Source organism: Patagioenas fasciata, chromosome 13 (genome assembly GCF_037038585.1).
Source record: "Patagioenas fasciata isolate bPatFas1 chromosome 13, bPatFas1.hap1, whole genome shotgun sequence".
Classification (NCBI taxonomy): Eukaryota; Metazoa; Chordata; class Aves; order Columbiformes; family Columbidae; genus Patagioenas; species Patagioenas fasciata.
Window position 1 is genome coordinate 22,777,917 of NC_092532.1, and position 25,860 is coordinate 22,803,776.

At 41.4% G+C, this 25,860-nt stretch overlaps 1 protein-coding gene across 1 annotated transcript in view; it reads left to right on the forward strand.

The window, feature by feature from the left end:
* VAT1L (vesicle amine transport 1 like) overlaps window positions 1-25,487 on the forward strand; it is a 50,224-nt gene extending 24,737 nt beyond the window's left edge. Inside the window, exons 8-9 of the mRNA XM_065848483.2 lie at window positions 20,904-20,987; window positions 22,444-25,487. Coding sequence (XP_065704555.1) covers window positions 20,904-20,987; window positions 22,444-22,542 — 183 coding nt within the window. The 3' untranslated portion in view covers window positions 22,543-25,487. The remainder of the gene's footprint in view (window positions 1-20,903; window positions 20,988-22,443) is intronic.
* The last annotated feature ends 373 nt before the right edge of the window (window positions 25,488-25,860 follow it).

Here is a 25,860-nt window from a genome sequence, read left to right on the forward strand (position 1 = left end):
TTGCTCAGCTCTCATTAAAAACCTGTAAAGAGGCTGACCTGATCTTAGCCTGGGCAATTATAAGCTTCTTGACCAAAGCACCGTTTCCCAAGACCTTTTTACTTAAGATGCTAATAAATGAATGCAGGTATTTTTGGACACGTGAACAGACAAGACATGAATGCATATAGAAACTGCATGATTATAATAGAGCCGTCAGATTAATGTTTGTGGTTTATGTGTTTGTGGAGTGCGCTGAGCCTGACGCGACTGAAGATGCACGATCTGCTAAGAGCTCTGCTGAGTGTGAATAGAGCTCTGCTGAATGTGAATTGTGGTTGTGTCATTGTGTGATTGCTATTCAGAAGGTGCTGCCACAAAATTCAGCCTGTGTTCGAACACGTTAGCTGGTATTAAGCACGGATCCATGACGCAATAATAACCATCAGACTTAATACACTAATAGCATGTATTTTGTTAAGATTTTGAATGCCCTGAGGGCAGGGTTTTGAGCTCAGCTTGTTGTTCATTATTCAAGTGGCATTAAAGCAGCACCATTGCCATGGACACAAGTGAGATAACGAGTTGTGTGGTGGGACCCCACAGCCTGGACCAGTTCTCAGAGTGGGGTGCATTGCACATTCACTGGGGCTTGCATGTGCCTGAGCCAGGTTGTATGACAAGGCTTGTTCTGCCTCAGGTTGCGCTGCTGTGGGAACTATATGTCTCTTTATGCTATCCCTATATCTGCCCCAGCATACCCCAACGTGCTGCTTCGTGGGGTACAGCAGATGCAAACGGTCCAGTGCAATATGGGCTCCGTTGTTTCCTCTCCAGCAAAAGAGAGAGGAATGACAACTTCTCCAGGAATCTCTTCATGTTCTCTCAATGGCCACCCGAGGCCACACTGTCACCGGTGGCAACTGGGTGGAAACCCACGCTGTCACTGGTGGCAACTGGGTGGAACCCTGGGGTTTGATCCGCTGCCCCAGGGAAGTCAGATGCTGTGATAAAGAGCAGCTGGCTCAGGCAAGACAGGATTCTCTGCTGTTGTCTGGAAGGAGAGCACTTTGAAGAGCAGTGTAAAATGGAAATGGGATCAGATTTAGGTTTTTGATGTGTATTTAGTTATTTAATAAGCTTACAAAAATATTTTAAAAAGTTAGGGTGCGCTAGTCTCTAGATACGTCATTATGCAATTTCTTTGCTCGTGTAAATATGCACTTCTTCTTGTGTATTGGTGAGTAAGAAAAGTATAATTAAAATAGTAACAATCTTGATCAAGGACATAGCATGAAAAATTACATGTGGCAAGCTGATCTTAATAGTCAAGATGATGGGAATTTGTTGGGAGACTTCTGTTTTATAACATTTCATGTAACATTTGGCAGTAACATGCACCATCCCTACCGTTAGATTGTGAAATATGTAAATACATCTGTTAAAAAGCGCAGTCTAGAAAACTACAGCTCATTTATCATGCCTGCTCACTTGCCATGAGCTATCTGGTAATTTGCAAAGGAGATGTCTGGCTACTATCTGCAGGGATGTAACGGTGCTGGAGATGTCCCCAGCTGATTGCCAAGGATGACTGAAATATTACTCATTCAGGGCATTGTCATTTGGGGGATATATTTTTGTGGATATAAAAAGAACTTAGGGCTGACTCTCAGGTTGATATGATACACAGAAAAATGTGTCATAGCTGAGGACTAAGAGGAACCAGACTGAAGAAAGGTTGGTATGTATTTTTGTTCTTTTTCGGGAGATTTTTAACTCTGTAGTGCTAACACCTTATTCCTTCAGAGCCTGACATCTGATTGCTTTCATTGTCTATCGAGTGAGCCTGATTTTCTCCAAATGCCCACTTTCATTTAACCATTCTCAGTAGGCTTCGTTAGAGACTGAACCAATATGACCACTGATATTTCCTGAGGAAATTTCCTGACCCATAAGATTACTGAGAATAAATATGTTTAACTAGAGAGTGGCAGAAAGGTGGACTCTCTGTGTGGCGTTTGAAAAGGAATGATTGAATAGTTTTCTACGGAAGAATATCACCCTCTCCAGAGGCTCACGGGAGAATCCATTTGTCCTCTGACTAGGCATTGTGCCATAGAGCTGAGCTTGAATCCATGACTAGGCATTGTGCCATAGAGCTGAGCTTGAATCCGTGACTAGTCATTGTGCCACAGAGCTGAGCTTGAATCCATGACTAGTCATTGTGCCACAGAGCTGAGCCTGAATCCATGACTCATCATTGTGCCATAGAGCTAAGCTCAAATCCATGACTAGTCATTGTGCCATAGAGCTGAGCTTGAATCCAGCAAGTGACATTCAAAATGAAACCTGGTTTTCTTCCAAAACTGTGTTACAGCACAATTTTTTTTCAATCCTGTATCGGTTGCAACAGCCACCTGAATATCAGAGCTGAGAAGCATCTTTGGAGCCTTAGAAGACGAGGAGTTACATCTATGGTGGTGTCGCCTTTTGCTGCTTAGGGCTGGGTGGGACAGGACCACTTCCTGCATGATAACCCCCAAATCGAGGGCTTTGCATTCTAGTGCTTTTGAGAACAGCCAGAGGAAGGGGTTTTGTGCCTGATTTAATAGGTCTCTGTGAACTGTGTAAAAAAGATTTCCTTGTTCTAAAAGCCTAGCATGGTTCCTTGAGCAACACCTATTTCTTAAGACTTTCTGCAGGAGTACACCATTTGAATTTAAAAGAATATATTGAGTAGATAGTATTGTAATTTCACTGAGACTTTGCATTTTGAAATGATTCTAGTGACAGCAGTACAGGGTTTAGAGAAGGTTATTAGATTCCCATTTGTCTGTCGTGTTGTAGTGTGTGTTAAGTGATGTCTAGTTGATTGTCAAATAATATTCAAGATAGCAATGTTCAGAAATTATTAGGCAGACTTAGCTTGATTCTGTTCCTGTCGAACAGTGAAGGTTTGTCTGAGTGTCAGAGAGACTATTCGGGTTAGGATATAATCCCTTCCAGTGTTCTCATTTATCTGTTTTAGAGCTGCATCCAAAGGCCATGGAAGTCAGTGGAAGGACTCCCAGTTTCCCTGGCCTTTGTTTCAGGATGACAATGCTCTGCCTCTTCAGAGCAGTCTGCTTGACTTACTGAACAGAGAGTGGGACAGAATTTATTCTGGATGGAAACTCAAGTGACTTAGATTTCTTCAGTGCATCAGACTATGGCTGACACAAGGGGGATCAGGATCTAGACTATTGCTATGGAGCAAAACTACTTGTTGTATTATCTGATAGCTTGGGAGGGTAATTTTTATCTCAACTTTACATCCATAAATCCTTATAAAGTCAAGTCTGTTCTCAAGCTGGCCATTAGAGCCATTTTATGATATTAACGCAAGAAGGATTCAGCTAAGAGAGACAGTAACAAAATCTGTAGATGCTTTAAAAATGTAAGTCTAACTGGGGAATTCTTCATCCTGAGATGAGTGAAGTCATACCGTAAATTAGCTGCTGTTGAGATGTCTCGCTATTTTGCAGCTATTTGTTTATGCATTCGAGTGTTTAAAAGACGACATAATTTGTAGATGGTGCGTGCTTACAATACTGTTCTGTAGTGAAAAGCTGATTGTTCGGTAAGATTGCATTTCACTACTAATAGTACCGTTTGAAACAGAATCACTATTCAGTGAATATTTGTTGAGCTTTGTGGTTGGTTCTTTGTTAGTAACCACTTATCTAATCCTTAATTTGCAGTTAGTCACTGTTCTTCGTTCTGATTAACTTGTGTGCGTTAATGCATTAGCATTCTCCTCAGGGTCTGTGAATCTTTGGCTTTACACTGTAGACAATTCCAGATTATTAAGCAGGATAAAAACTGAAGGTTCTCAAAAAATCCAGTGTGTTGAATAAAAATGCATATGTTGCACTTTTCTATTAAAATTCTGTTTCTTCAGCTTTTTGTAATTGCAAAAGAAAATATATACTCACAATGGAATGGGTTATTGACACAGAAGTTGCATGCATCTTCTTTGGTGACTTACAGCAGTTTAAAGTAGCACTTGATAGCGTGTAAACCAAAACTCATGAATTCTTGCACATGAAGGTGACTGCAAACTATGGCCCATGTCATCCGAATATCTGCATGCCCCTTTCCCTCATGCTGTTCGAAAACGACTCTGTGTGTCAGAATGTTTTCAGACTTGGGCTATTTTGGTCCATTTGGGTGACCAGTGAGATCATGGAAAATCATCCTGACTGCAGATCTGTTTTCTGGACCAAAGGATTCATTATGTTCTTGTCTCTCGAATGATTCAAGGAGTGCACTGTAACATAGCAATAATGGTATCCAGGACCTGTAGGGCCAGGAAGAATGATGAAGATACTGAAACCTGTGGAATGGAGCTGCTACTTACTCCTAAAAAGAAAGGGGATAATCAATATTACAAGGTCAGGCCTGTACCTTAGAGTAAGCACTGAACATCACCCTGTGTCGTTGGCTTGCAGTGATAATGTAAGCGTGTCTGTATCAACCCCGTACTTCGCCACTTGGCTGTGATTGAAATCAGTGGAATCAAGGCACTAAATACACTTATGGTCAAGCCCCGTGGATCTTGATAGAGGTATCAGAGGACTCTAATGACTCTGCCTGTGGTCAGTGCACAGAATGTTTTTGACTGGAAAGAGCCCTGCTCCTTAATTTAGTTTGTAAGGATCAATGCATCATCAGTCAAAGGGTGCTTTGGTTCTTTTTTGACTGCATCGTTATGAGACATGTTGCAGGTCTAGCTGTAAATATGATTTTCATATAAGTGAGATTCCCTTGTCTTGAAGCCAGAGCTTTTCTTTATAGAAAACTGCTAAGGAAAAATCAAGCTGTGTTTAAGAACCTGAACCTGAAAGGAGTGCAGTGCAACTGATGACATTATGGTGTCATTATGGAATACCTGCTGATACCATAATTTCCTTTAAAAGAAACATTTTCTCATAAGTTGCTGTTCTCACCTACTTTCTGTGCTCTGCATTAGTTTTCAATATTATCAGCATGCAGACACCTTAGAGCTGAGATCCCAGAGCTACTGAGTCCCAATGCAGTGACGGGAACTGGAGGAAGAACGTTCCCATGCAGGATTTGTTGCGTGTTTTGGGGAGGGCAAAGCCACCACGATGTGTCTGTTTTAAGCACTGCTCTGTGGCTTCAAAGGATTCAGGTACTCTCAACCTGTATTTTTAATCCACTGGACTCGTCCTCTGGTATAAATTATCATATCAGCTTATGCTTTATATATCAATTATATCAACATTTGGGGGCAAGGGGAGAAGAAATCTGTCATCTGTGGTAGCTGAATAATAACACCAAACCCCCTAAAGCAGAGACTTCATTTCATCAAAAGCTATTCTTGCCCTTTACTGATCCTACCTTCAGGACAAAGAGCCTTTCGTCTGTCACTATAGTAAGATGTAGAGAAAATTGACCCCTTAGTTACTTTTAACATAGTAAGAGGGTAATTTAATAATATCAGATCAGTCCGGTTCCTTGTTATGAATGCTAAAGGCCATCTTGTGTCTTTTAGTGTGTGTGTGATAATGTAATAATGGCATGTGCAGGTTTTTCTCCCTGATTTGGCTTAATGAAAACAGATTATTCAGCTGAAGGAATGACACCTGTTTTGAAGTCAAGTGACTTCTGTAACATTTAAAACCTGTATTTGTTCTTCAAAATACTCGAGTAACATGATGAAAGTGGAAGTTAATTTATAACCGAGGTACTAACCCAGCTGAAATACAGAAGATAATAATTGTTCCATAACAATAAAACCATTTGCTTTGCAGTGTTATATTGTAGCAAGAGGGAAAAGTAACTCCTGTGAAAACTCCCCCGACCATCCCGGTGTCCCCTTTGCTGTGATTGCTCTTCTAGGGTTACAGTGCAGGATCTGCTGGTTTTGATGCTGCAGATATTTCTCTGACAGTGTGAGATCCTGTTCCCTTTGACTGTATGGAATGAACATCTATAGTTCAAAGCAAATTTAGATGTTGTATCTGTACATCACCATTGTTTCTTTGTATACAAACAAGTTTAATACAAGCTTCATGCAGCTATCAAAGCTCGCAGAAATGCAAGGAGCTGTGTCTTACTGATGTAGCAGGTTTCACAACAGAGAGGTGGGGGAAGCAGGCTGAGAAGCAACACCTGAATAATTCAGGGTCCTACCTCTATCAGCAAGTGATGGCAGAACCCAGTGATGGTGACGGCAATGATGGCCATGTAGCGAGATGATGACTTTATTAAAAGAGATAGAAAGCAGCAAGATAAGACCGGGATGTAGGTACTGTAGCTACATAATAAGGCCTCAGATACATGACATTAGCTGTGATTATTTAGCCAGATCAGGTTGGGTAGATGAGCAGTTTTAAGAATCTCAGACTTCACCGGTTAAGTCTTTTAAGTATGTAAGCGAAGTCAATTATTTTCAATTATTCATAAACACTGCATAAAATTCAAGCTACATTAATAAATTTAATTAAACAAGTAAATTATTTCAGCTCTGTGCTTTCATTTATTTTATCATCTTTTTGGCCTCCGAAATCCAGCTTGTTATATCTAGCCTGCCAGTTGAATACCTGTGTTTAATCTAATTTGTCTTTAGAATGTCCTTTGTGCACGCTAAGAATATTCATGCTATCATACTCGTTTAATAGACATGGAAGGGTATTTTGGCAATATTTCTGATGAACATTGTGGGGTGCGAATGTTGCTGTTACAAAGGTTAGAAGCTGAGTAGTGTGAGACTAAACCTCTCCCAATTAACATAAATATAGCCTGCAGCTACAGCGCTTTTCTGATCTACTTAGTAAGCACTCTGCTAAGAATTAATTAGTGATGGAGATGCACGGGCAGAAAATGCTTTTCTAGAAGGCGTGAGACACCGAAGTGGAAAGTGACTCATGGTACGTGTTTCTGGGTCAGGGCAATCTCGTTTCTGTTTGGCCTGGTGTGCCGCAGAGGTTATCACTGATGGAACTGCAGGCCAGGGGAAACCAGCGTGGGACTTGGGTCCTGGTGGATAATGTGAGAGGGGGAGGAAACAGGCAGGAAAGTAATATAGGAAACACTGAGAGATTGCGCTGAAGAAAGCGTGCACCGTTAAAGATAGACTGGTCACGTGCTTCCAGTGAATTAAATTAGCAACAGAAGATCGGATATGGGAAAAACTGGTTTGTCATTTGTAAGAAAAAATAAGAATAAACCTGTTACATGGAGGAAGCTGCTGATTAATTACTGTGAAGAAAGAGTATTTTACATGAGTAGTCTTCTTACTGAAATGTATTAGCTGGCTTTTAAGTCATAAACGGGAAGGCATTCCTTATGGATTGAACTGATCTGGTGATACTGTGCGCTTAGAGAAAAGAACCGGACACCTCGCCAGGGCAAGCTTTACCCAGGCAGAGCGGATCTACTGCAGACACCAAAGACACCTTCAAAAACACTGATGTGTATGTTTAGCTCCAGGACAGAGTATATTTCTTCAATATTTACCTTGAATGTTTGACTCTAACATGTTTTCATACACTTCATTTTTACTGTTTGTGTCATCGAATTTAAGCTGTTCTCAAGAGCCAGGAAAACAGGGGTTTGTGCAGTCATTTCCCTATTAAAAAACAACTTCTAGGCTCTTCAGGAAGTACGAGAGAACAAAAGCTACTTGTGTTTTTAGCCTCGATCCCAACATGCCTAAATTCCTTTTTATTTCTACCTGACAATGCACTGAAACGTGTGCCTGTCTCCTCCCACTCCTGCATGCAGGTTGATTCCATATATGCCAATGCATTACATTCACCAGCAGAAATAATTTGAAATGGGTTCCAGCAGAAAATATATCTTGTGTTCCACAGAGCTGGTCGTACCACTGACTGTCGAGGACTTGTTAGGATTTGGAACAGTGAGTGTTTTCTGTCACTCACGGAAATAACTATCGAATGCCGTAAGTGAAAAACACTGAATAGTCACCAAGGGAAAACTACTAGAAGTTTTCAAGGACACATTTGGATGCTGTTTCATTCTTGTGCTATGCACTGTGTGTAGAGCTTAAGTCAGAGAGCCTGTGAATGGAACCTAGGGTTCTCCTCTGTGTCAAGAGATAGAAATAATGAAGTCTATTTGGTGATACTGAGAGAGCTGCGAGATGTCGTCCTGTATGTCAGGCACCATACAGAGTACAAGTAGTTCAGACTCCTTCTGCCTTTGATACTTTCCCATTTCCAGACTGGGAAGTGATCCCTGATTATTTTTGGATGAGGTTTTGACCTCTGATTTGCAAAAAGTCAGGCTAGTTTGGTTTGTTTTCTGGCTATAATCTGCGAGTGTAATACTTCGTTAATCAATGAATGCCTAGAGAGCCATCCAAGGAGTCACTGAAAGAATCCAAAAGATCAGGAGGTAAGAATAAGGACAATATCTCTATTTAAATCTGGTAGGTCCATTTTGTCTAAGAGATGCTACATTGGCAGCACTGGTCCCTGTGCCCATCTTCCGCGGTGGAGAGTGAGCAGAAAGGTTGGTGGAGCAGAAGGGAATGAGATGCTTTCAGAGCATGCAAAATTACAGTGGTGAGAAACATCAACAGATACTATGCCTTCTGCATTTCTACTGTATATCCTAGCTCACATTTTTCTGCTTTTGGGGATTTGGGGTGCTTGGCCTATGGAGAGAACATCGACATAGCTTTCAGCTATAGTAGAAGGATGTTTAGCTCTCAGTAGACACAGAACTCTGATAGATGACATGAGCTGAGCCTTTTTGGTTTTAGAAATACCTTTCTAAAATGAACACTCTAGGTCTTCTCCTGGAATCTGCTTATCAGTGGATCTGTGTAACAACACCCAAAGAAAAAGTAAGTTATTAGTTCCATTAGTAAAACCAAGTTTGTCTCCCAGCAGCTAACCATGTTGATGGCTCGTTTTAGCAGACCGGTGGCATTTGTGGAGATCTCATGAGCAGTGGCACAGAAGTCACCTCCCGGGTGGTTGGCTTTGGTTTGTTTCCTGTTTTCATATTAGTATTCTAATGAGGTCACTAGATTATGGCAAGGGTGACACAAGTTTTGTGTTCCATTTCATGCAATTTTGCCAATATAATGAAAAAAGGAATTATTATGGTCTTATCTACAAGAGTTATAGATAATTTTGTAGTTTTTTGTAGATAAACTTGTACATATCAACCAGATGATTTTATGACGCTTCATGACATGAATGCATACTGTGCTGAAGTTCTCCTTTTCTAAGTATAGTGGGGAACTTAAGTTGGAAACAAGTTTACTCTTCTGGTTTATATAATTTTACCCTGATCGAAATGCAATGATTATATCCAAAATAACACTTTATTTTAGTGCATAACAATCATTAATCAAGATAAATGTTCTCACCTAATGAAAATGGTTCGTATGTTCTTTTCAATCATTTTAAACACAGATGAGTTTTAAAAGCAAAATTACTCTTGGGCATAAAGACATCTCTTAGCATAATACAATCCAAATTTAATGTGATAATGGGGAGTTTTATATGGTATTGCAGTTTAGTAATGATATTATTGCTCATTACAGATAACGATATAAATTAACACCAAGGCAGCAAAGCAGATACATTGTCGATACTAAAAGGTTCCTATCTATATTAGCCTGCTGTGAATGATTGAACACAACGATGTTTTGCAGGGCAAATCTATACGTTATGGTCACCGACTCAGGGGAAGCAATACTAAAAGGAAGCGGTACCATTTAAGATTTTTCAAATGAACAACTGATTTTCTACTGTTCTGGTTTTACTGAATATGTCAGTTTGAATATCGAAGTTCGGGCTTTGAAGGTGATATTAAAGTGCACACATTTGAAAATGCAGGCCATATCTATAAGAAATAAAGCTTCATGCATTACAGGCAGCTCCAAATCTTTGTTTAAATGCATCTGTTTGAGTAGAATAAAGGTTGTGTAAAGTGAGTTCTTCACCATCACCAAATTCCAACCAGCTGAGAAGAACATGAGGTTTTTTTCTATGATGTGCTGTGGTTGTCCTGAGTAAAATATCTTCAAGACCTTACACCTTCCAGAGGAAAATGGGCATAACTTTAGAATTCTTTAGCAGAAATAACACAGTGCTTTATCTTTGCCTTTTATGTGAAGGAAACATCCAGTGTAATTCTAAGAGTTCCTACAGTTAAGCTGGGACTGTTCATATGTTCCAAATGCAATCAAATTAGGGATAATGCAACCTGCGCTCACCCGGGTTTCATCTACACCAATATCCAACTTCTAACAGGACATGGACTGTTGGTTAGAGAGACAGTGACAAACAGCATATCAAACAGGCACTTTGGAGTTTTCTGGAATAACTTCCTTATGTTATTAACTCTAAACACTACAAATTGCAATAGCCTGTACACTTCAGCTGTGGTATGGTTTAAAGGGCCACCTGAATGATACACTAGCACACAACGGTATTCCTGGGGACTACATAAATATTGTGTATTGTCGTAAAGACAAAGAAACCAAGGCATGTAATTCAAATGTTTTGCACACAGCCATACAGTGAAGCAGTGTTAACTCCACAAATAACATCCACAGGTGCTGTCACTGTGCAGGTTGAACACTGCTATTAATGTGAAGTCTGCTGTGCCTGGAAACCTCGGGAATCAGGGCCCCACAGTCCCAAGCGCTGCTGAAATGAAGCAGAGTCCCTGCAGAAAAGAGCCTGCTCTTTGATATTTCATCAGTATTCTGGTGTAACTGCATAAACATGCAAAAACATGGTAGAAGTGGCATTCTTAATAAATGCATGTTCAACAATTGCCTAACATTTTGCAAGCTGGTTTGTTGGGTTCCCACCCCCACACACCAGTGACAATGTCTTAACTCTGCTTCTGGGCACAAACATGGATTGACTTGGAACACCCTGAACCTCATTTGCTTAGAGGCAGTTCAGAATATGGTGTCAAAGAAAAGACTGTTCTGTCTTTAGATCGTGTCCTGCAAGTGTCTAGACAGCCTGTGTGAAAAGCTGCGGTTCTGGAAGTGTTTCAGCCTTGGAGCTCTCGTTTGGCTGTTCCAGAAAGGCTGGCTGGTCTCTCACTGGTGTCTGCAGGGGGATCTCTGCCTGCCAGACCCCCGCACCGAAGTCACCCCACACAACTGCTGCTGCAAGGCTGTGCAGAGACCAGCAGCATTCACCTTCTACAGGCTGGGCATGGTCGTTAGAAAGACAGCAATGCAACACTAAGCAAAGCAGTACGCTTGTAATTAAGTCTGCGTGTTCTGGGGGTGGAGGAGGGAGGGAGTTTATGACGCTGGAGCTATTAGAGCAAGCTTATGTGAAGGAGAGCGAATGAGACATACTTGTGGCTTGGTGCAGTTTTTCTCCAAATGTGTTTTCCAAGAGATCACAAGGCAACATGGCTGAGGCAAAAGTTTAAAAACTGATGTCATGGAACTCTGTAGTCAATAACAACGTAAAATATATACATTTTTTTAATTGCATAGTGATGAATGTAATAAACCTTATTTCCTGCCATAAATTTTTATAGCAGACTGTGATGGAATACAGGAATACACCAAGCTGAACATTATATTTGAATTCAATTTAGGCAGGAGGCCGCTGCATCTTAACCAAATTCAGAGGGCCAGTTTCTTTTGCATGCGACTGCCAAAACCGCTTGGCAGCCAGAGGAGTTTTCCCCAGAGCTGCTGCTGCAGATTGAACGAGCCCCACTGGGCTGGAGTCCGAACCGCTACGCTTGTGAATACCCCAAGGTTCAGCAGTGTCTGGGGCATCCCTGTGCACAGCTGCCTGCAACAATACCATAACATGCATTATTGCTCTGAATGGAGGAAGGTACCATAAAGGTAACCAGTTCTGAGCTCCTCTACTCATGGCTTTGATGTGCTGAAAGCCATTCTCCTGGTGGAAATGGGGACCGCGCTATCGTGATTTCTAGCAGCAATCCCAAAGACTGAAGACAGCAGCTGGGAGGCTCACGGGTTGTAGCAGCAAGCAGCAGTGTGATGGTGGAGGGATCTGCCTTTGCTCAGTGCATCTGAGGAGCTTCTTAACGTTATCACAGTAGTTCTGTAGCCCTTCCACACAACCCTGTGCTTGTCCTCAGGCTGGGTGATCTCAGTATAGAGTCAATACGATTATATTTGCGCTGTGGACTAGGCATACTGCTGCAGGAGACTGGGGTACAGGGGTTCTGGCTTCATTGATGCTCTAACAGAGATTCCAGCTCAGGATCCTGATTCTTCCTGATGGGGCTTTTCTGCTTGAGCGTGTTCCAGGGATTTCTTCACCACATCTCTATACCCTTCAGAAACAACCCCTGACTTTTAGAATAATAAGGTAATTATTTCCCGTGTTAATGCAGAAAAAAATTCCCTTTTTCTTCAAGCTTATTTTGCTGATAAGTGATAATGAGAAAAGCTGGACTGTGCCAGTTTAAATCAAAAATAGCTTTCCTTCTCACTCTTTGCAGGTTTTTCTAAGGTAATACACATAGTCTTACAGAGATGTTCTTTCTATAGCACTTCACTTGCAACCAAAACGCTGGTCTTTAACTGGCACAGTGCTGGGTACCCCTGAGCTGTGCTAACATGCTGGAAGTGTCTGTGTAATGGATCAAATTTCAAGGCATTTTCTCCTCTCTTCCCATGTAGGAAAGCTCCCAACCAAACTGATAATCTAGGCACTGCTGCTTAGTACTTCTAAATATTTAATTGGATGTTGGTTCTGCCTTTTCTCTGCTTTATCCCTGTTGACTCCGTAAGTCAAAGCTGGCAAGATTTGTCTCAGTTATTCTGTAATTACAAGGCTTTAAATCTCTTTTTCTTTGAGTTTTACTGAGGCAAAACAAATACTCATTGACGTCAGCAGGACCTTATAGGAATAAGGGAAGAGTGAAAACAGCACAGTTCTGCAGCTGTGGCTCCCCATCTAAAAGATGTATAACTTAATAGATATCTTCAGTAGCCGAGGGAGGACTCGGAGTCAGAATTTGCCTGTAGCGTCAGTTTTTATTCCTTTGACATTTTTCTCATCTCGGGTCTGGTTTTAGTCGTGCTGCCATGGCAACATACAGCGAAGCTAAAAGGTATTCTAGAGAAAAGGTCTCTCCTCGCTGACAGGCGGCAGAAGGGGATAGGGACGGAGCTGCTGTTTGCAGCTGCGATAGCAATGCGGGAATGAAGGGGATTTTAAAACAGTTTTCTATTTGCATGTATTCAGGCAAAACCATTAGTGCAGAAGTGCAGCCTAACAGAGCATAAACAGGTGAGTTGAAGAAAGTCGTCTTTGCTTTGAGATGGATGCTAGCAGGATGACGACAGGTCAGCTTCACAGCAAGGACACAGACTCCATCACCCAAGTGATTTTCCTACTCTTGTCTCCAAAATACTGTAATCAGATAAAAATCTTCCCTAACAGCACTAACTTTTTAGCACTTTAGCAGTTGGGTTTGGTTGCATCCGTGTTTGCCCCGGGCACTTTGTTTTCAGTAGGTGTTTATGAAAATTGGACTCCAAATACCCTGAGTTTTTTGTGTCTTCTTGCATATGTTCAGTGCTTGATTTCTGCATGTTGAGAGCTGGCTGTATTCATCATGGACAAGAGCAGAGCCCTATTCAAAACCCTGCTTTTCTGTCTATCTTGCAAGATGCTGCATACCCTCAGCCTCCAGGAGAACGGAGAATTTGGGAATTACTGGTGTAGGTGAGGAGAATCAGCCTGGGAAGGAGAGGCTAATCCAGGCCAACTGCAGATGTGGGTTTGCAGCTCCCATCTGCCCAGCTCCCATGCCAACAGGTAGAGGATTTTGTCAGAACGGTTAGGTTGATTAAATACTAGAGACACTGTTCTACTAGCTATTCTGCTACACAGCATAAGGAAAATATTCCTATCATGAATGCAGGTCATTCCCATGGAAGTGTGTTGTGGTCAGCACAGGTTATTCCATTTGCTCCCAAGGGAAACAATCCCTGCCAGCAAAAGGATGGTTTTGTCTGAGTTACTGTGTGTGTGGTAGGGTGATTGGCAGTAACCACGGCCAGGCAAACAGCTTTTCTCCAAAAGCTTGTATGGAGGATGTAGCCTGACAAAACAAAGTATTGCAAACTCATGTAAAAAAAACAAGCTTTGAAAAAAAAGTCAGCGTGTTTCCCAATGCCATATTACTCCACTAAGTCACGTTGCATAAACACGAGAGAGACATTTGAAGATTAGTGAGGAGGAGGAAATCTGCCAGCAGAACAACTGGGCTGGATTTTGGCAGATGTCACTTCCGAGAGTAGAAGGACGGTGATTAGTGCAAAGGAGCCCAGTGACTGCTCCCCATGTGTGTGTCACCGGCCAGCCCGGGAGCCCGGGTCCTGTCCCTTCTCTTAGCCCCAGGCTGTGGCAAATGTAGCTTCGAAGGGACGTTTCCCTTTGCTCTGTACTTGCCATGCCCTAAGCCCTGGCAGAACCCACACGGAGCAGCAGAGAGCCCACCTGCCCCAGAGCTGCAAAACTGCTGCCCTTGGCTTTCCTGCCTAACACAGACCAAAGCCAAACAGACATCATCCAGAAGACACAGACAACACGATTTATCCTCATGTGCAGTGCTGTGTTCAGGTTTAAACACCATATATACCAATGCCGTGAAAGAAAACGCCTGGTCTGAGAAAAGCATCTGCAATTCTAATGCAGCTCACAATTCATATTAAAGACAACGTAGCTTTGTAATAGAGCACAGCAGTGAGTTTGGTAATAAAATCACGTTGCCTCATGACACTAATGAAAGCTATAGTATTAAAGCTTTGTTTATGCGGCCTCTCAGCTAGAATAGACTGCAGTATGCATCTTTTTATTCATTACTGCATACAAATGACGCTTAAATAAATATTATTGATATTAGTGTTTGTAATTCTAATGGAGATAGCTCTGGGCTCACTGAAGTAGCGGCTGTTATGAACAGAACAGAACCATCCCCAGAATGAAAAACGAGCAAGTTTTTAATTCAGATTATTCTTTCATGAATCCAAACAAGATTTGGATCATTACCTGTGACACTCGGGTTGCCAAAGTAACCCTGAGTAGCCAGCGGATGTTTGCAGACCGCCTGACACCGTCACCATGGAGATCCGTCCATGTGATTTTGCAGACATGATGCAGTTTCGGGCTTCTCAGACACACGGCAGTGAGCAAGAGAGGAATTAATTGTTGGTGAGGAGCGCTCCTGCAGCCCCGCTCTCTGTGTCAGGGCCTGCAGTGACTCTGGGCTGAGCTTTGCAGCACAGGTTTCAGTGGGCCAGGGGGTTGTGCCATGGCTGGAGGGGAAGGGTCTTGCCGTGCTGGAAGGGTGGGATGTTCTCCAGGTGTAAACAAGGGCAGAAGGAGATTCTCTGAGGTGGTGTGTGAAAATAAACAGCGATATTGAACCTAAAGGTGTGGAACTAACGAGAGGGAAAATTTATGGTTGTAGATCATAAACTAAATTGATGCTCTGCCCCACTGTGCCCATCTGGAGCTGAGGGACATTCCTTTATTTGGGTGCTGATCACCTTTTTGACAGCACGTGATGATAACAGCACTAGAATGATGGGCGAGTTTGACAGATTATACTGACATAACTGAATTATCTCCCTTCTAGCTTATATTAAATTTGTAACCTTGGCATAAGACTCTTTAGCCTTCCATACTACAGCCTCATGTAGCAAAGAGAGGGGAATGAAGGATTCCTTTGCTATAAACAGCAATCCTTTCGTACACCTCAGGGAAACCACCGTCACCAGAAGGGCGCTGTGCCTCCATCCAGTAAAGCTGCCTTAGCCGAGAGCGAGGAGGGGAAGCAGTTGTGTGCAAAAAGGAACCTGTCCTCTGTAGATGCTAATTTGTACAACAACCTGCGTTCAGCGTCACGGAGTCAAACAAATATCCACTCTTCTATTGCACCAGTGTCTTGCCATTATTGGTTTTTTTCCTGAAGTAACGTATAGCTTTACTAAAAACAGTTGATATAATTCATGATATACCTGAGCCGAACAGCTCTATGTAGGGTGATGAAAGCATTATATTTTGACATTTCCACTAGGAAGTTTTTCCATGGCACGTTGCCCTCGTTGTTCCTCTCTACTAAACAACCATTACTAACGTGCGCCCGAAGCCCCCAACGCGTTACATTGGCATCACAAGCGGTTTAGTGTTCCAGCTTTGCGGTCTCTCTCATTTTACTCCCGAGATCGGTTCCATAGAAGAACCAAATACAGAAGTGGATCATTATGTTTAAAATAATATCCAAAAGCTTCAAAATAGCATCCATTTCTTAAGCAGGCTGCGTTTATCTTTCACACCACGAAGTGGCACAGCAGATAATTAGCAATACATTTTCCATTTAGCTTTTCCTAAATTTATAAAGCACTAGGCTGATTTTGCCGTATTCTAACAACACAATGAAGTTCCAGAGACAACATAGCGTCAGAAAGCATTTCTGAGCACCTCAGCAGAGGTTACTGTTGGCTCTTGATTTCAAATGCAGTAGAATGGATAAGAAAGTAGAGGCTTGACCATAGCATTACACATTTGAAGCACAGTTGTTTGTTTCAGGCATATATTATTTATAAAGGGTCGGACTTACGTTCAGGAGAACACCTGTGTTCAGGAGCTTGGGTGAGACACGGCGCTCCTCACTGGAACTGCTGGGCTCAGCACTCGGAGGGCTCAGCACCGTGAGTAGAGACCTGGAATGAGTGACTTCAGGTGAAAAACCAGACAAGAGATCGGTTTTACTGATTTAACGTGGAGAAAACATAATGCTAAAAACAAACAAGAAGAAAAACGGGGAGAACATAGGAAAGAAACTAAGGCAGGTGTACGAGAGGCATTTCGGGAATAAAAGTCTTCTAATCAATTCAAAACAGGCTGGTTTTACACACTCCCATCAAAAGCTTTGAAAAGCCACTGTAATCAGAAGCTAACTGCAAACATCCAAATCTGATGACATGTTACCTGCGTGGTTTGGAATACTCCTTGTTTTCTGTGATTTTGAATGTGCAGAAATTATTTAAGTAAAATATGTTTTGTGGCCTGTATTTTTCATTTCAGTCTGAAGATCGTTTTTCCTCTCCGAGTGGTTACAGGTATTAACATGCTTAACTTTGTTCTTTTCTACATATATTTCACACAGAGAAATGCATTGCAAATCCGTGAGAGTGCTGACAGAGCACTTTGTTCAGCTTACATAGGTCATTTGTGGATAATGTGATTCCTAAAAGAGCTGGGTTCTTACTTGCAGTATTACCGCTGTATTATTACTACTCTATGGTTAGTAATGCTGTACTGGTTTAGAAATGGTAGTAAGAAACCAAAATCATCTACTTTATTTTAAATTAGTGTTGCTATCAGCTCGCTAATGGCTACAATAAAATCACACCGTGTTCCCAGTGCACACAGTGCTGCTGTCATCAGGAAGATAACTTATGCTGCTGTTGTAGTCTGTTTTCTTTTAGTGAAATGAAAACTTTGCAAATCAGATGGTCTGCCATATTAGCTAAAGAAAGAGGGAAATCTGTCTTTTGGAGCTGCTCTATCAATTGAGCCAATCATCGCTACAAGGAACAAGAAATCTTTTGTATTTCTAATACCGTGTTATTTCTCTTCAATCCCCGGTGCTAATGTGATACTACTAAATCAGCTGTTTTCTTAAACTGAGACTATGTAAGGACCTCACCTGCAGCCTGGTTGAAACCATTCCATTTGCTGCAGTGATCATTTCTTTTTTTAACAAAAAGAGAGTAGGTTAAAAATGCACAAAGAAAGTTTGTGTTTTCTTTTTGGGCTTATTTTGGTAATAGGTAGCGCCAAGACCTAAGTAGCGGTAACTTCAAGGTACACAATCAGTCTTTCTAAAATGATAAAAAGATCCCCAAATCCGATAGAATCAGCAACACTGAATGAATCATTATAGCAGCCTATTCCATTGGAAAGATTCCTTTGGAAAAACCCCACAAAGACCGGACACATCTTTTCCCCATCACAAAGCTCAGAAATAAACACTCACGCAAACAAAATACCCCAAAATACATACACCTGCCTAGCTGAACCATTATCCTGATGTGCTGAGATTTTCCTGTTAATTTCTTTGTGTTGCTCTTGCATGAACTGGCCAGGATTATGATATTCAACAGCTGTATTTTTTCCATCAGTGAGGGAAGGGTGAGCGGAACGTTGTGTGTCATTACCCGCTGTGACAGCCTCTCTGGGTTTGCAAGCAGCTCTTGGCACCCCCAGTTACTGTCAGAGTTCTCATTGGGAGTAAACAAGTACTGAGCTTTCTCAGCCCAGGTTTTCATAATCAGTCAAACCCACATGGAATTCCAGACTTATCCATAGTTAGAATTTCCAAAATCCTATTTTTTACCGTATATCATTATGTGCATCGTCTTTGGAAGCTGAAAGACGAGGCAGGTAAGTGGCCATTGAATTGAGAACCCAGTGTGCTTGGTCACTTTGCTTTTCCTTGTTTTCCTGTTTGTACGCAGGATTTTCAAACCACCAACTTTTTTGCAATACTTCTCCGTATAAAAGTCCTTAGGCTGAGCCCAGACTTGGCACAAGCTCCTCGCGATGCTCCGTGGGAGGCAGACTACGCACAGCACGTGACAAAGCAAATGCTTTTATACGCTCTGCACACAACAACCGAAGGCTTAACCATACGTGCATAGATGAGAAGGTTTTTAATACCCTGCCTTCTATAACAGGGAATGGTTTTAATATTCATGCACCTTGGGAAACAAGTAGTTGCAGTCTTCGTTGAATAAGTGGACTGCTGGCAGCCATAAACATAAAAATAACTCATTGATAAAATAGCTCATGGTCCCGTAATTCAGATATAGTGTACTGAATGGCATTGCACTAGCACACAATTTGACTAGCTGGGTAAGTAAATTGCAAATAACACTAAAACATACAGATGTAGTATCAGCTCTTCCAACTTGTTTCAGTTTTGTATGTATTTTTAGCAGCTCCATCTGGATCCCATAGCCGCTCTTACTGCTGTAAGTTTTATTGTTCCCCTTGCCTCTGTTTGCGTTTCCAAGCTGCCTGCAAGTGTCCTGGAAACCACTCCTGAACCTTCCTCCAGAGTCCTAAACTCGATACGGTGCACATGAAAAATGCAGAGAAAGCACATTGTCCCAAATTTGCCTTGCTAAATATGATATGGCACAAATTAAAATAAATGTTGCATACCTTGCTTTCCACGTGATGTTCTGGTAATAAATTGCAATGGACAGGCAAGTGTGTGTGCTGATTTCCCCAATTCTGTCACATCTGTGTTGGTTATTGATACTGTGCTATAGACTCCTAAAAGCCTAATTTGGCTAATAAGTTTCGTAAAAAATAATATAGCTGCTGCTTCTTCAGGGTCCTTGTTGGGTATTCTTAAAGGGACACTGTTCACAGTGCAAAGTCTTGTACGATAATTAAGTATTGTTTATGCTGTAAAGTAACTTCATTAAAGTTACTGTGATTTTGTGGATTACATTTAGAGGTCAACCTTCTATCTGGTGGGATTCATAAGGTTGTGTTTTCCAAGGTTGATTTACAATTGTGCCCTAAGCTAGGAAGTCATTGTGTTTTGCAGTGCCATTTTTCTTTTGTTCTCAGAGGTTTGGGGTTTTTTTAAGTTGGGTATTTACTGATTGAGGGAACCACTTGGCACAATTCAGGTTGTAATATTGAGTTCACCGCTGCCAGCTTTCAAAATAAGGCTGACAGATGGTAAAGACATTTTGTGCCCAGCATCCATTAAATTTAATTGGAAGTTGAAAGCTGTATTCACTTGGTATCTTTAATACAGAAGGAAGTATGAGAATTTTAGACATTCAGTAACGATCTTAGGTGCCTGAACCCCAGTTCAGGCTTTAAAATGTACTGTGGGACCCACCTATTCCCAAGTTAGCATATTGTTTCAAACTTCTGTGCCATTATTCAATAAAACTATGTCACAGATGGTGGATCCTATTAACATAAAACTCCTTGTCTCAACATAACCTGCTATGCCAGCAAAGAAGTGCGATGAGGCTATGGAACAGTCTTTATGTGTACATTTTCAATTCCTGAAGTTTCCCACCATGAAAGCGAGGAAACCTTTGACATCTTCCAATGATTTAATCGTGAAACGATCTCATTGAGTGTTCAGCACAACACGTGCGCGATGTCAGTTCATCAGCACTGAGTCTCATGAGTTCTGAACCTTCGTACACCAAAATAAACTCCTCCCCAGTGCGCTACTAAGAAGAGGTTTTTGTTCCCTTCTCACATGTGCCAATTGCAGGCCACTGTTCAATGTCTCGCCTTAGTGGTATCTGTAGGACACCACTTATTTCAAATTAAAAAAACTGAAATAAATACTCGCTTATACAGTGAGAGCCACAGTATTGCATTAATCACAGCCACTGCCAGGATACCACGTTCCCTCCATAGGAACACAAAAGAAATTCATTGAAAAAAAGCATAGGTCATGTAGAAAACCATTTCATGCTTCCAGTGAAAGGAGGGGTTCCTGACAAATATTCTGCAAAGAGGAAACCTAATGAACAACCTGTCACAATTAACTCCTGAGCCTCTATTTCTCTCTGCATCTCCACTAACCATTACTTTTATACCACATTAACGTTCTGTATTACACCGTTCAGAAACCGTCTTCAAGACTCCCATCCCGTTTTGGCAAACACAATGCAACAATCAGGCCTTACAGATTCACTAAAACTGTTTAACTCTTCATTTTGTTTCAAGCAGCCGTTTGAATGACCCTGCACATAGCGCGCCTTAAATGTATTGCTGGTTTTGGAAGGAAGGAATTCAGGCTTTTCTCAGTGCGTGCCTGAAAGTCATCGATGGGTTCTCTTATCTTTCTTTCAGGTGAAGGAGGCCATGCAGAGAATCCATGACCGAGGAAATATAGGAAAACTCATTCTGGATGTGGAGAAAGCACCCACTCCCCTGGTGAGCTCTACATACACAGTGCACAATCACACTGGTTAAAGCGCGGTAGCGACCTTTGCAGAAATAGCCCTTATGATGGTTTTTTTCATTCTGCTTTCTTCTAAACCCATTGCACCTAAATACAACCAAGAATCATAATTTCTATTTTTAGCCCAAAGTGAAATGCAATTGTAATTCCTAGAGTGCCAGCAGTTCGTTTTCTACACCAAACAGCCATCTCCCTCTCCAAAAGGTATCTGAAACGCTTCACATAGTACAAAATTCCTGTCTTAATAAGTGGGTTGAATAGAAAACAATACAGTCAATATTACTTCAGCATACAAACACAGAAGTGCTTTCTGATTCCCATACAAGAGTTGGGGTAGGAATTTCTGCAATTATGATACATGAAGTATATTATCTAAATACTTCCTTCTAGAACTGTTCTGAAGGAAGACGGCTGTGATGGGGCTCTGGTCCGCCTGGTTTGGAGCACTTAACGTGGTACGAAACATCCCAGAGAGCAGTGGGAAATCAAAGTCGGGGTCAGGCCCAAACGTTCACTGATGATGTAGGAAAGAGAAGTAAAAAAGACAGTGAAAAGCCGACTTCAGATCAATGCTGATGTATTCAGTCACATTAGTCTATGCTGTTAGATATTACCACCTGTCCAGTGAACCAGGCTCTTGTTTAGCCTCCAGAGACAAGTCAGACTGACAAGGTGAAGTACAGGAGAGTCTTGCACCTTTCCACAGCTTGTAATAAATATTCCCATGTGAAAACAACCAACCAACAACAAAAACCAAACCCAAAACAAGATGTACTCCTTGAATGCTGTCTTGAACTACACATTTCTGCAATTGCCTAGAACCTGTACAAACATCTTTAAGAAAATACGGAAACGCAGTTTCTCCCCACTCGTGTGTGATCCAAGATTTGCACTCCATCATGGGTATAGTCTGCCAGCATCTACATAGCCACTGCTTTCTAAGGTTTCATTGGGTTTTATATAGAACGGTTGCTCCCTGAGTTTTGCTGATACTACGCCTCACGTGTGACCAGATCCCATCCTTTAGTTGGCATTACAGAGAGTGTTACTCATTTCTGGAAGAGCAGATACAGAGGGAGTTGTAAACCAGAGGTCTCATACATTCTGTAAACTTCCTACACAATCATATTTCCTATCTGAGAGCCTTAATATCGGTTTGCTACAAGTGCACAGATGAGTCTGCTTGTGCACCTGTCCTGCAAAGCAACTTTCTGTCGGGTAATCCGCTGTAAGCCGTGCGGGAACAGCTTACCAGTTTAGCTGGAAGCGGTCTAGTGCCAACACATTTTGCACAGATGGTTCATTTTCGTGTTGCAACCATGTCTTCTTTCATTTTTAAAACCACTTTATCAAATGAATCAAGCTGAGATAAGAGTGAAAAAAGCAAAGCGAAAGGCACTCTGATGTCCCTAATCTGTCACCCTGCAGATGGCCAATGACAGCACAGAGACCAGCGAGGCTGGAGAGGAGGAAGAAGACCACGAAGGGGACAACGAGAATAAAGAGCGCATGCCGTTCATCCAGTAACAGCCGGAGGTGCTGGGAGCAGAAAGATTGATGAAGTAGAAGGGAACACGACTGGGAAATCTATTCTGTGCATCAGTGAACAAATGCTGTAGTACAGTGTGTGTTGTATTTGTCTGCAGTCAGCTGAGCTATGAGCCGTTGATCATTGTTGTTTTGAACTCAAGTGCCATCCTCATCCAGTGCAGTATTACGACATTCCTGTGTAACACCCCGTTTCCCTGTAGGAGTCCCATGGATTTTTCTGTTCCGGTTTAAAAGCCTTATTAACTTACTGTGTAATTTTAGATGGGCATCTCTTTCATGAAAATTCCAACATTTTGCATAAGGTGGGGGGAGCTGGGCTTTTTTTGCAAGTTGACAACAGTAAGAAGACAATTCCCCACTTGCTGTCTGGCACATTCTAGTAACTGGAGTGAGGATTTTCAGTTTGTGGATTTTCAACGTTAAAGAAGCTTTTCTTTTATGAACCACAGATAAAAGTTGCAAAACAGATGACTTCTCATTTTCCTCAGTCATGCTTTATCATTTTATAAGCAGTCCTATTTTCGTTTTCAAAAATACCTCATTCGCAATTGCCAAATCTAAAATTGTGCAAGAAATCATTCATTGAGAGACTTTGATTAGTATCGTGTAATCACGTTGCTCATCCACAACAGTAATTAAACATTTCATTCAGAGTGCCAACTATCTTGTCTCTCCTGTTGATCTGAGCTATCAGCCCTCGTGTTACAGGCAAATGAAAAGGTCAGCGAGCTGCTCTTTTTTGACCCAGAACTTTGTTTGCCTGTAGCAATTAGCGTTGTTATTGACACATCAACATTTTCCACTGAGGACACATTGATTCGTGTGCGTCCAAAATCCAAACCAATCTTAAATTTCATTTTTAGATTGTATTGGTTAGGATCACTCATCAGTATGCGGAAAGAAATCTGTTGGTGAAGTTTACTGCTCTGAAATCACTAACGTGCTGATTAACTACCAAGCTGGACCTGAACTACAGAAGTTAACCCTGTTGAAAATGAGATTTAGGCCTTAATCCCATCAGAAATTCTGCACGGGGATAACTTCAGGTGAGTCAAAAGCTCTGCTCCGTATGTACAGTTATGTTTGTAGTTATTTGCAGGATCAAGTATTCGCAGACCAGCTAGTCCTATCTACCTCCCACCAGTGCAAACTGTCTCGAAACATGACTAAAGTCACTATTTTTTCCATGTCTCTCACCTATTCCAGCAGCAGCTGCTCAGGTCCTCAACTGTCTCCTTAAAACAACTCTCTTAAAATTAACTGCAGTCACCTCCGGTAAAAAAGCTGAAGGAATGTCAGAGACCTTGTATAATGCCATATAGCTTTGAAATAATATATTTTTTTCAAAAGAAAGTATTTCCCCAGGCATGGGTAGTTGTTCACCTGAATCTACGTGTATCCTGTAGTGACAGACGTTAAAAATTAATATAGAAAAGTGCAGAGGGAGGGCTTCTGTGGCTTTTCCCAACGTGAAGGGACTTGTGGGTCTGGATGACTTTTATGTGTGGTTTTAGAAGATTCTCTTGTTGTTTCCATCTGTTTCATCTTGCTGCCTGAGTATCAACGTCCATCTCTTTCCACTGTACTCATGAAGTTGCTGTTCTAATACCAGAGAGTTGTGCAGAATGTCCATTCTGGAGGAGTTTCCCTTAAACAAATTCAAAAATAATGAGAATAACTGTGGAGAAAGATTCAAAAAAGCTTTTGAAATATTAATCAAACCAGAAGTTCAGTTTTCTCTCAGTGTTGATGCAGAACTTGACTAGATCCGATTTTCTTTCCAAGCCTACGCTTCCAGTGCCGTATCAGGCCCAAACAGGGACTTTATCCACAGGATAAAAATATATATCTATATTCAATGATGGGTTTCCATGTATTGGGCTTGCCAGTTGGGCTTTTAGGAAAGGCCATTAAGTTTTCACAACTCATAAGCTGACATTGGTAGGAAATACGCCCGATTTTGTTTTGCGGTTAGTGTGATGCTGTTGTCCTGCGACAAACCTTAACATAACTAGGAATTTTGATTTGATGCCAAAGTGAGCAATATTGCTGGTGACCTTTGAGCTGGCAGTAAAGCGGCATTCTCAAGGCCTTAAATTAGTAGGGCAAGCAGAATAGCAAATCCGTTCTTCTGTTAGAAACCGCAGTATGGTTGGCTCTACGGTTAAATTCCCCTTCTAGACAAATAAGGTGGGTGATCTTGGTCACGGCCACAGACACCATAGGGTCAACAATCAAGTGAAATAATTTTGTCTAGTTCTTTCTGGTTTTGTTAGCAAGGCAAAAATACTCCTCATGCTGATTCATACCAATTTTAGGGCCATTTTCTGGTCAGCAGAATGTCAGGTAATTGCGGTGAATGTGAAGGAATACTGGATCTACCCACGTGCAGCACAGATGAGCATTACCATCAGCAAGCTAAATTTTACTCTGTGTTTTACTGGTATTAATATGGCAAATATGAAGGTTACTACTAAAATGAATGGAAATTTTGGGGGTATCTATCGTGCAAGCAGGATTTGTGCTAGCAGAATTTGGCCCACAAGCCCTAAGAACCTTTTAGAATATCACAAGCAGTAGTATCGCGTCTGAAGTAGTAGAGGGCACACTACACAAAATGACGATGCTGAGACCTCTTACTGACCAAGTCTTACTGTAGTAGAAAGGAAGGTTTGTGCTTACTACTGACAGTGTTGTTTCAACAACTCTTAAGACAATTGGATAGTTTCTTCAAGTGAAACAAATTATTTCTCAATTTGCCTTAAAGGAACTGTGAAAGCTTCTCTTTAACTTAAGCCTGATTGAAGTGAACTGAAACACTGTTTAATTGTATTTGTTGCTTTAGAGCTTTTGTTATATTGTGCCTACAAAGCAAATTATGTTTACATAAAAATATAAATAAAATATTGAGCATAGCATTATCCTTGGCTTAGAGGTTTTATTCTAATATCGCAGTCACATTGGGGAACTGACTTGGAGTTGGTTAAGAGGAAAATTTTAGGTCTTCTTTTCCATTTTGGGCACTGAGGGATATACGAAGAATTTTTCATTATTCCATAGTACATCAAGGTTATGAAAATGGCTGATTGTGCTGCTTTACAGAACATTAACAATTTAAAATGGTGAATGTTGCCGTCTAAGAAATTAGAAGCATTTCCCAGTCACCATTCATGAAGGGTTCAGGGAAGTGTGTTTTGATATAGACAAACTAGTTTCCCGAATTGTAGCACTCAGGTTGTGCTGGACATGGGCTGACACACGGGGTATCCTCAGAGACACAGAAACAAAGCTACA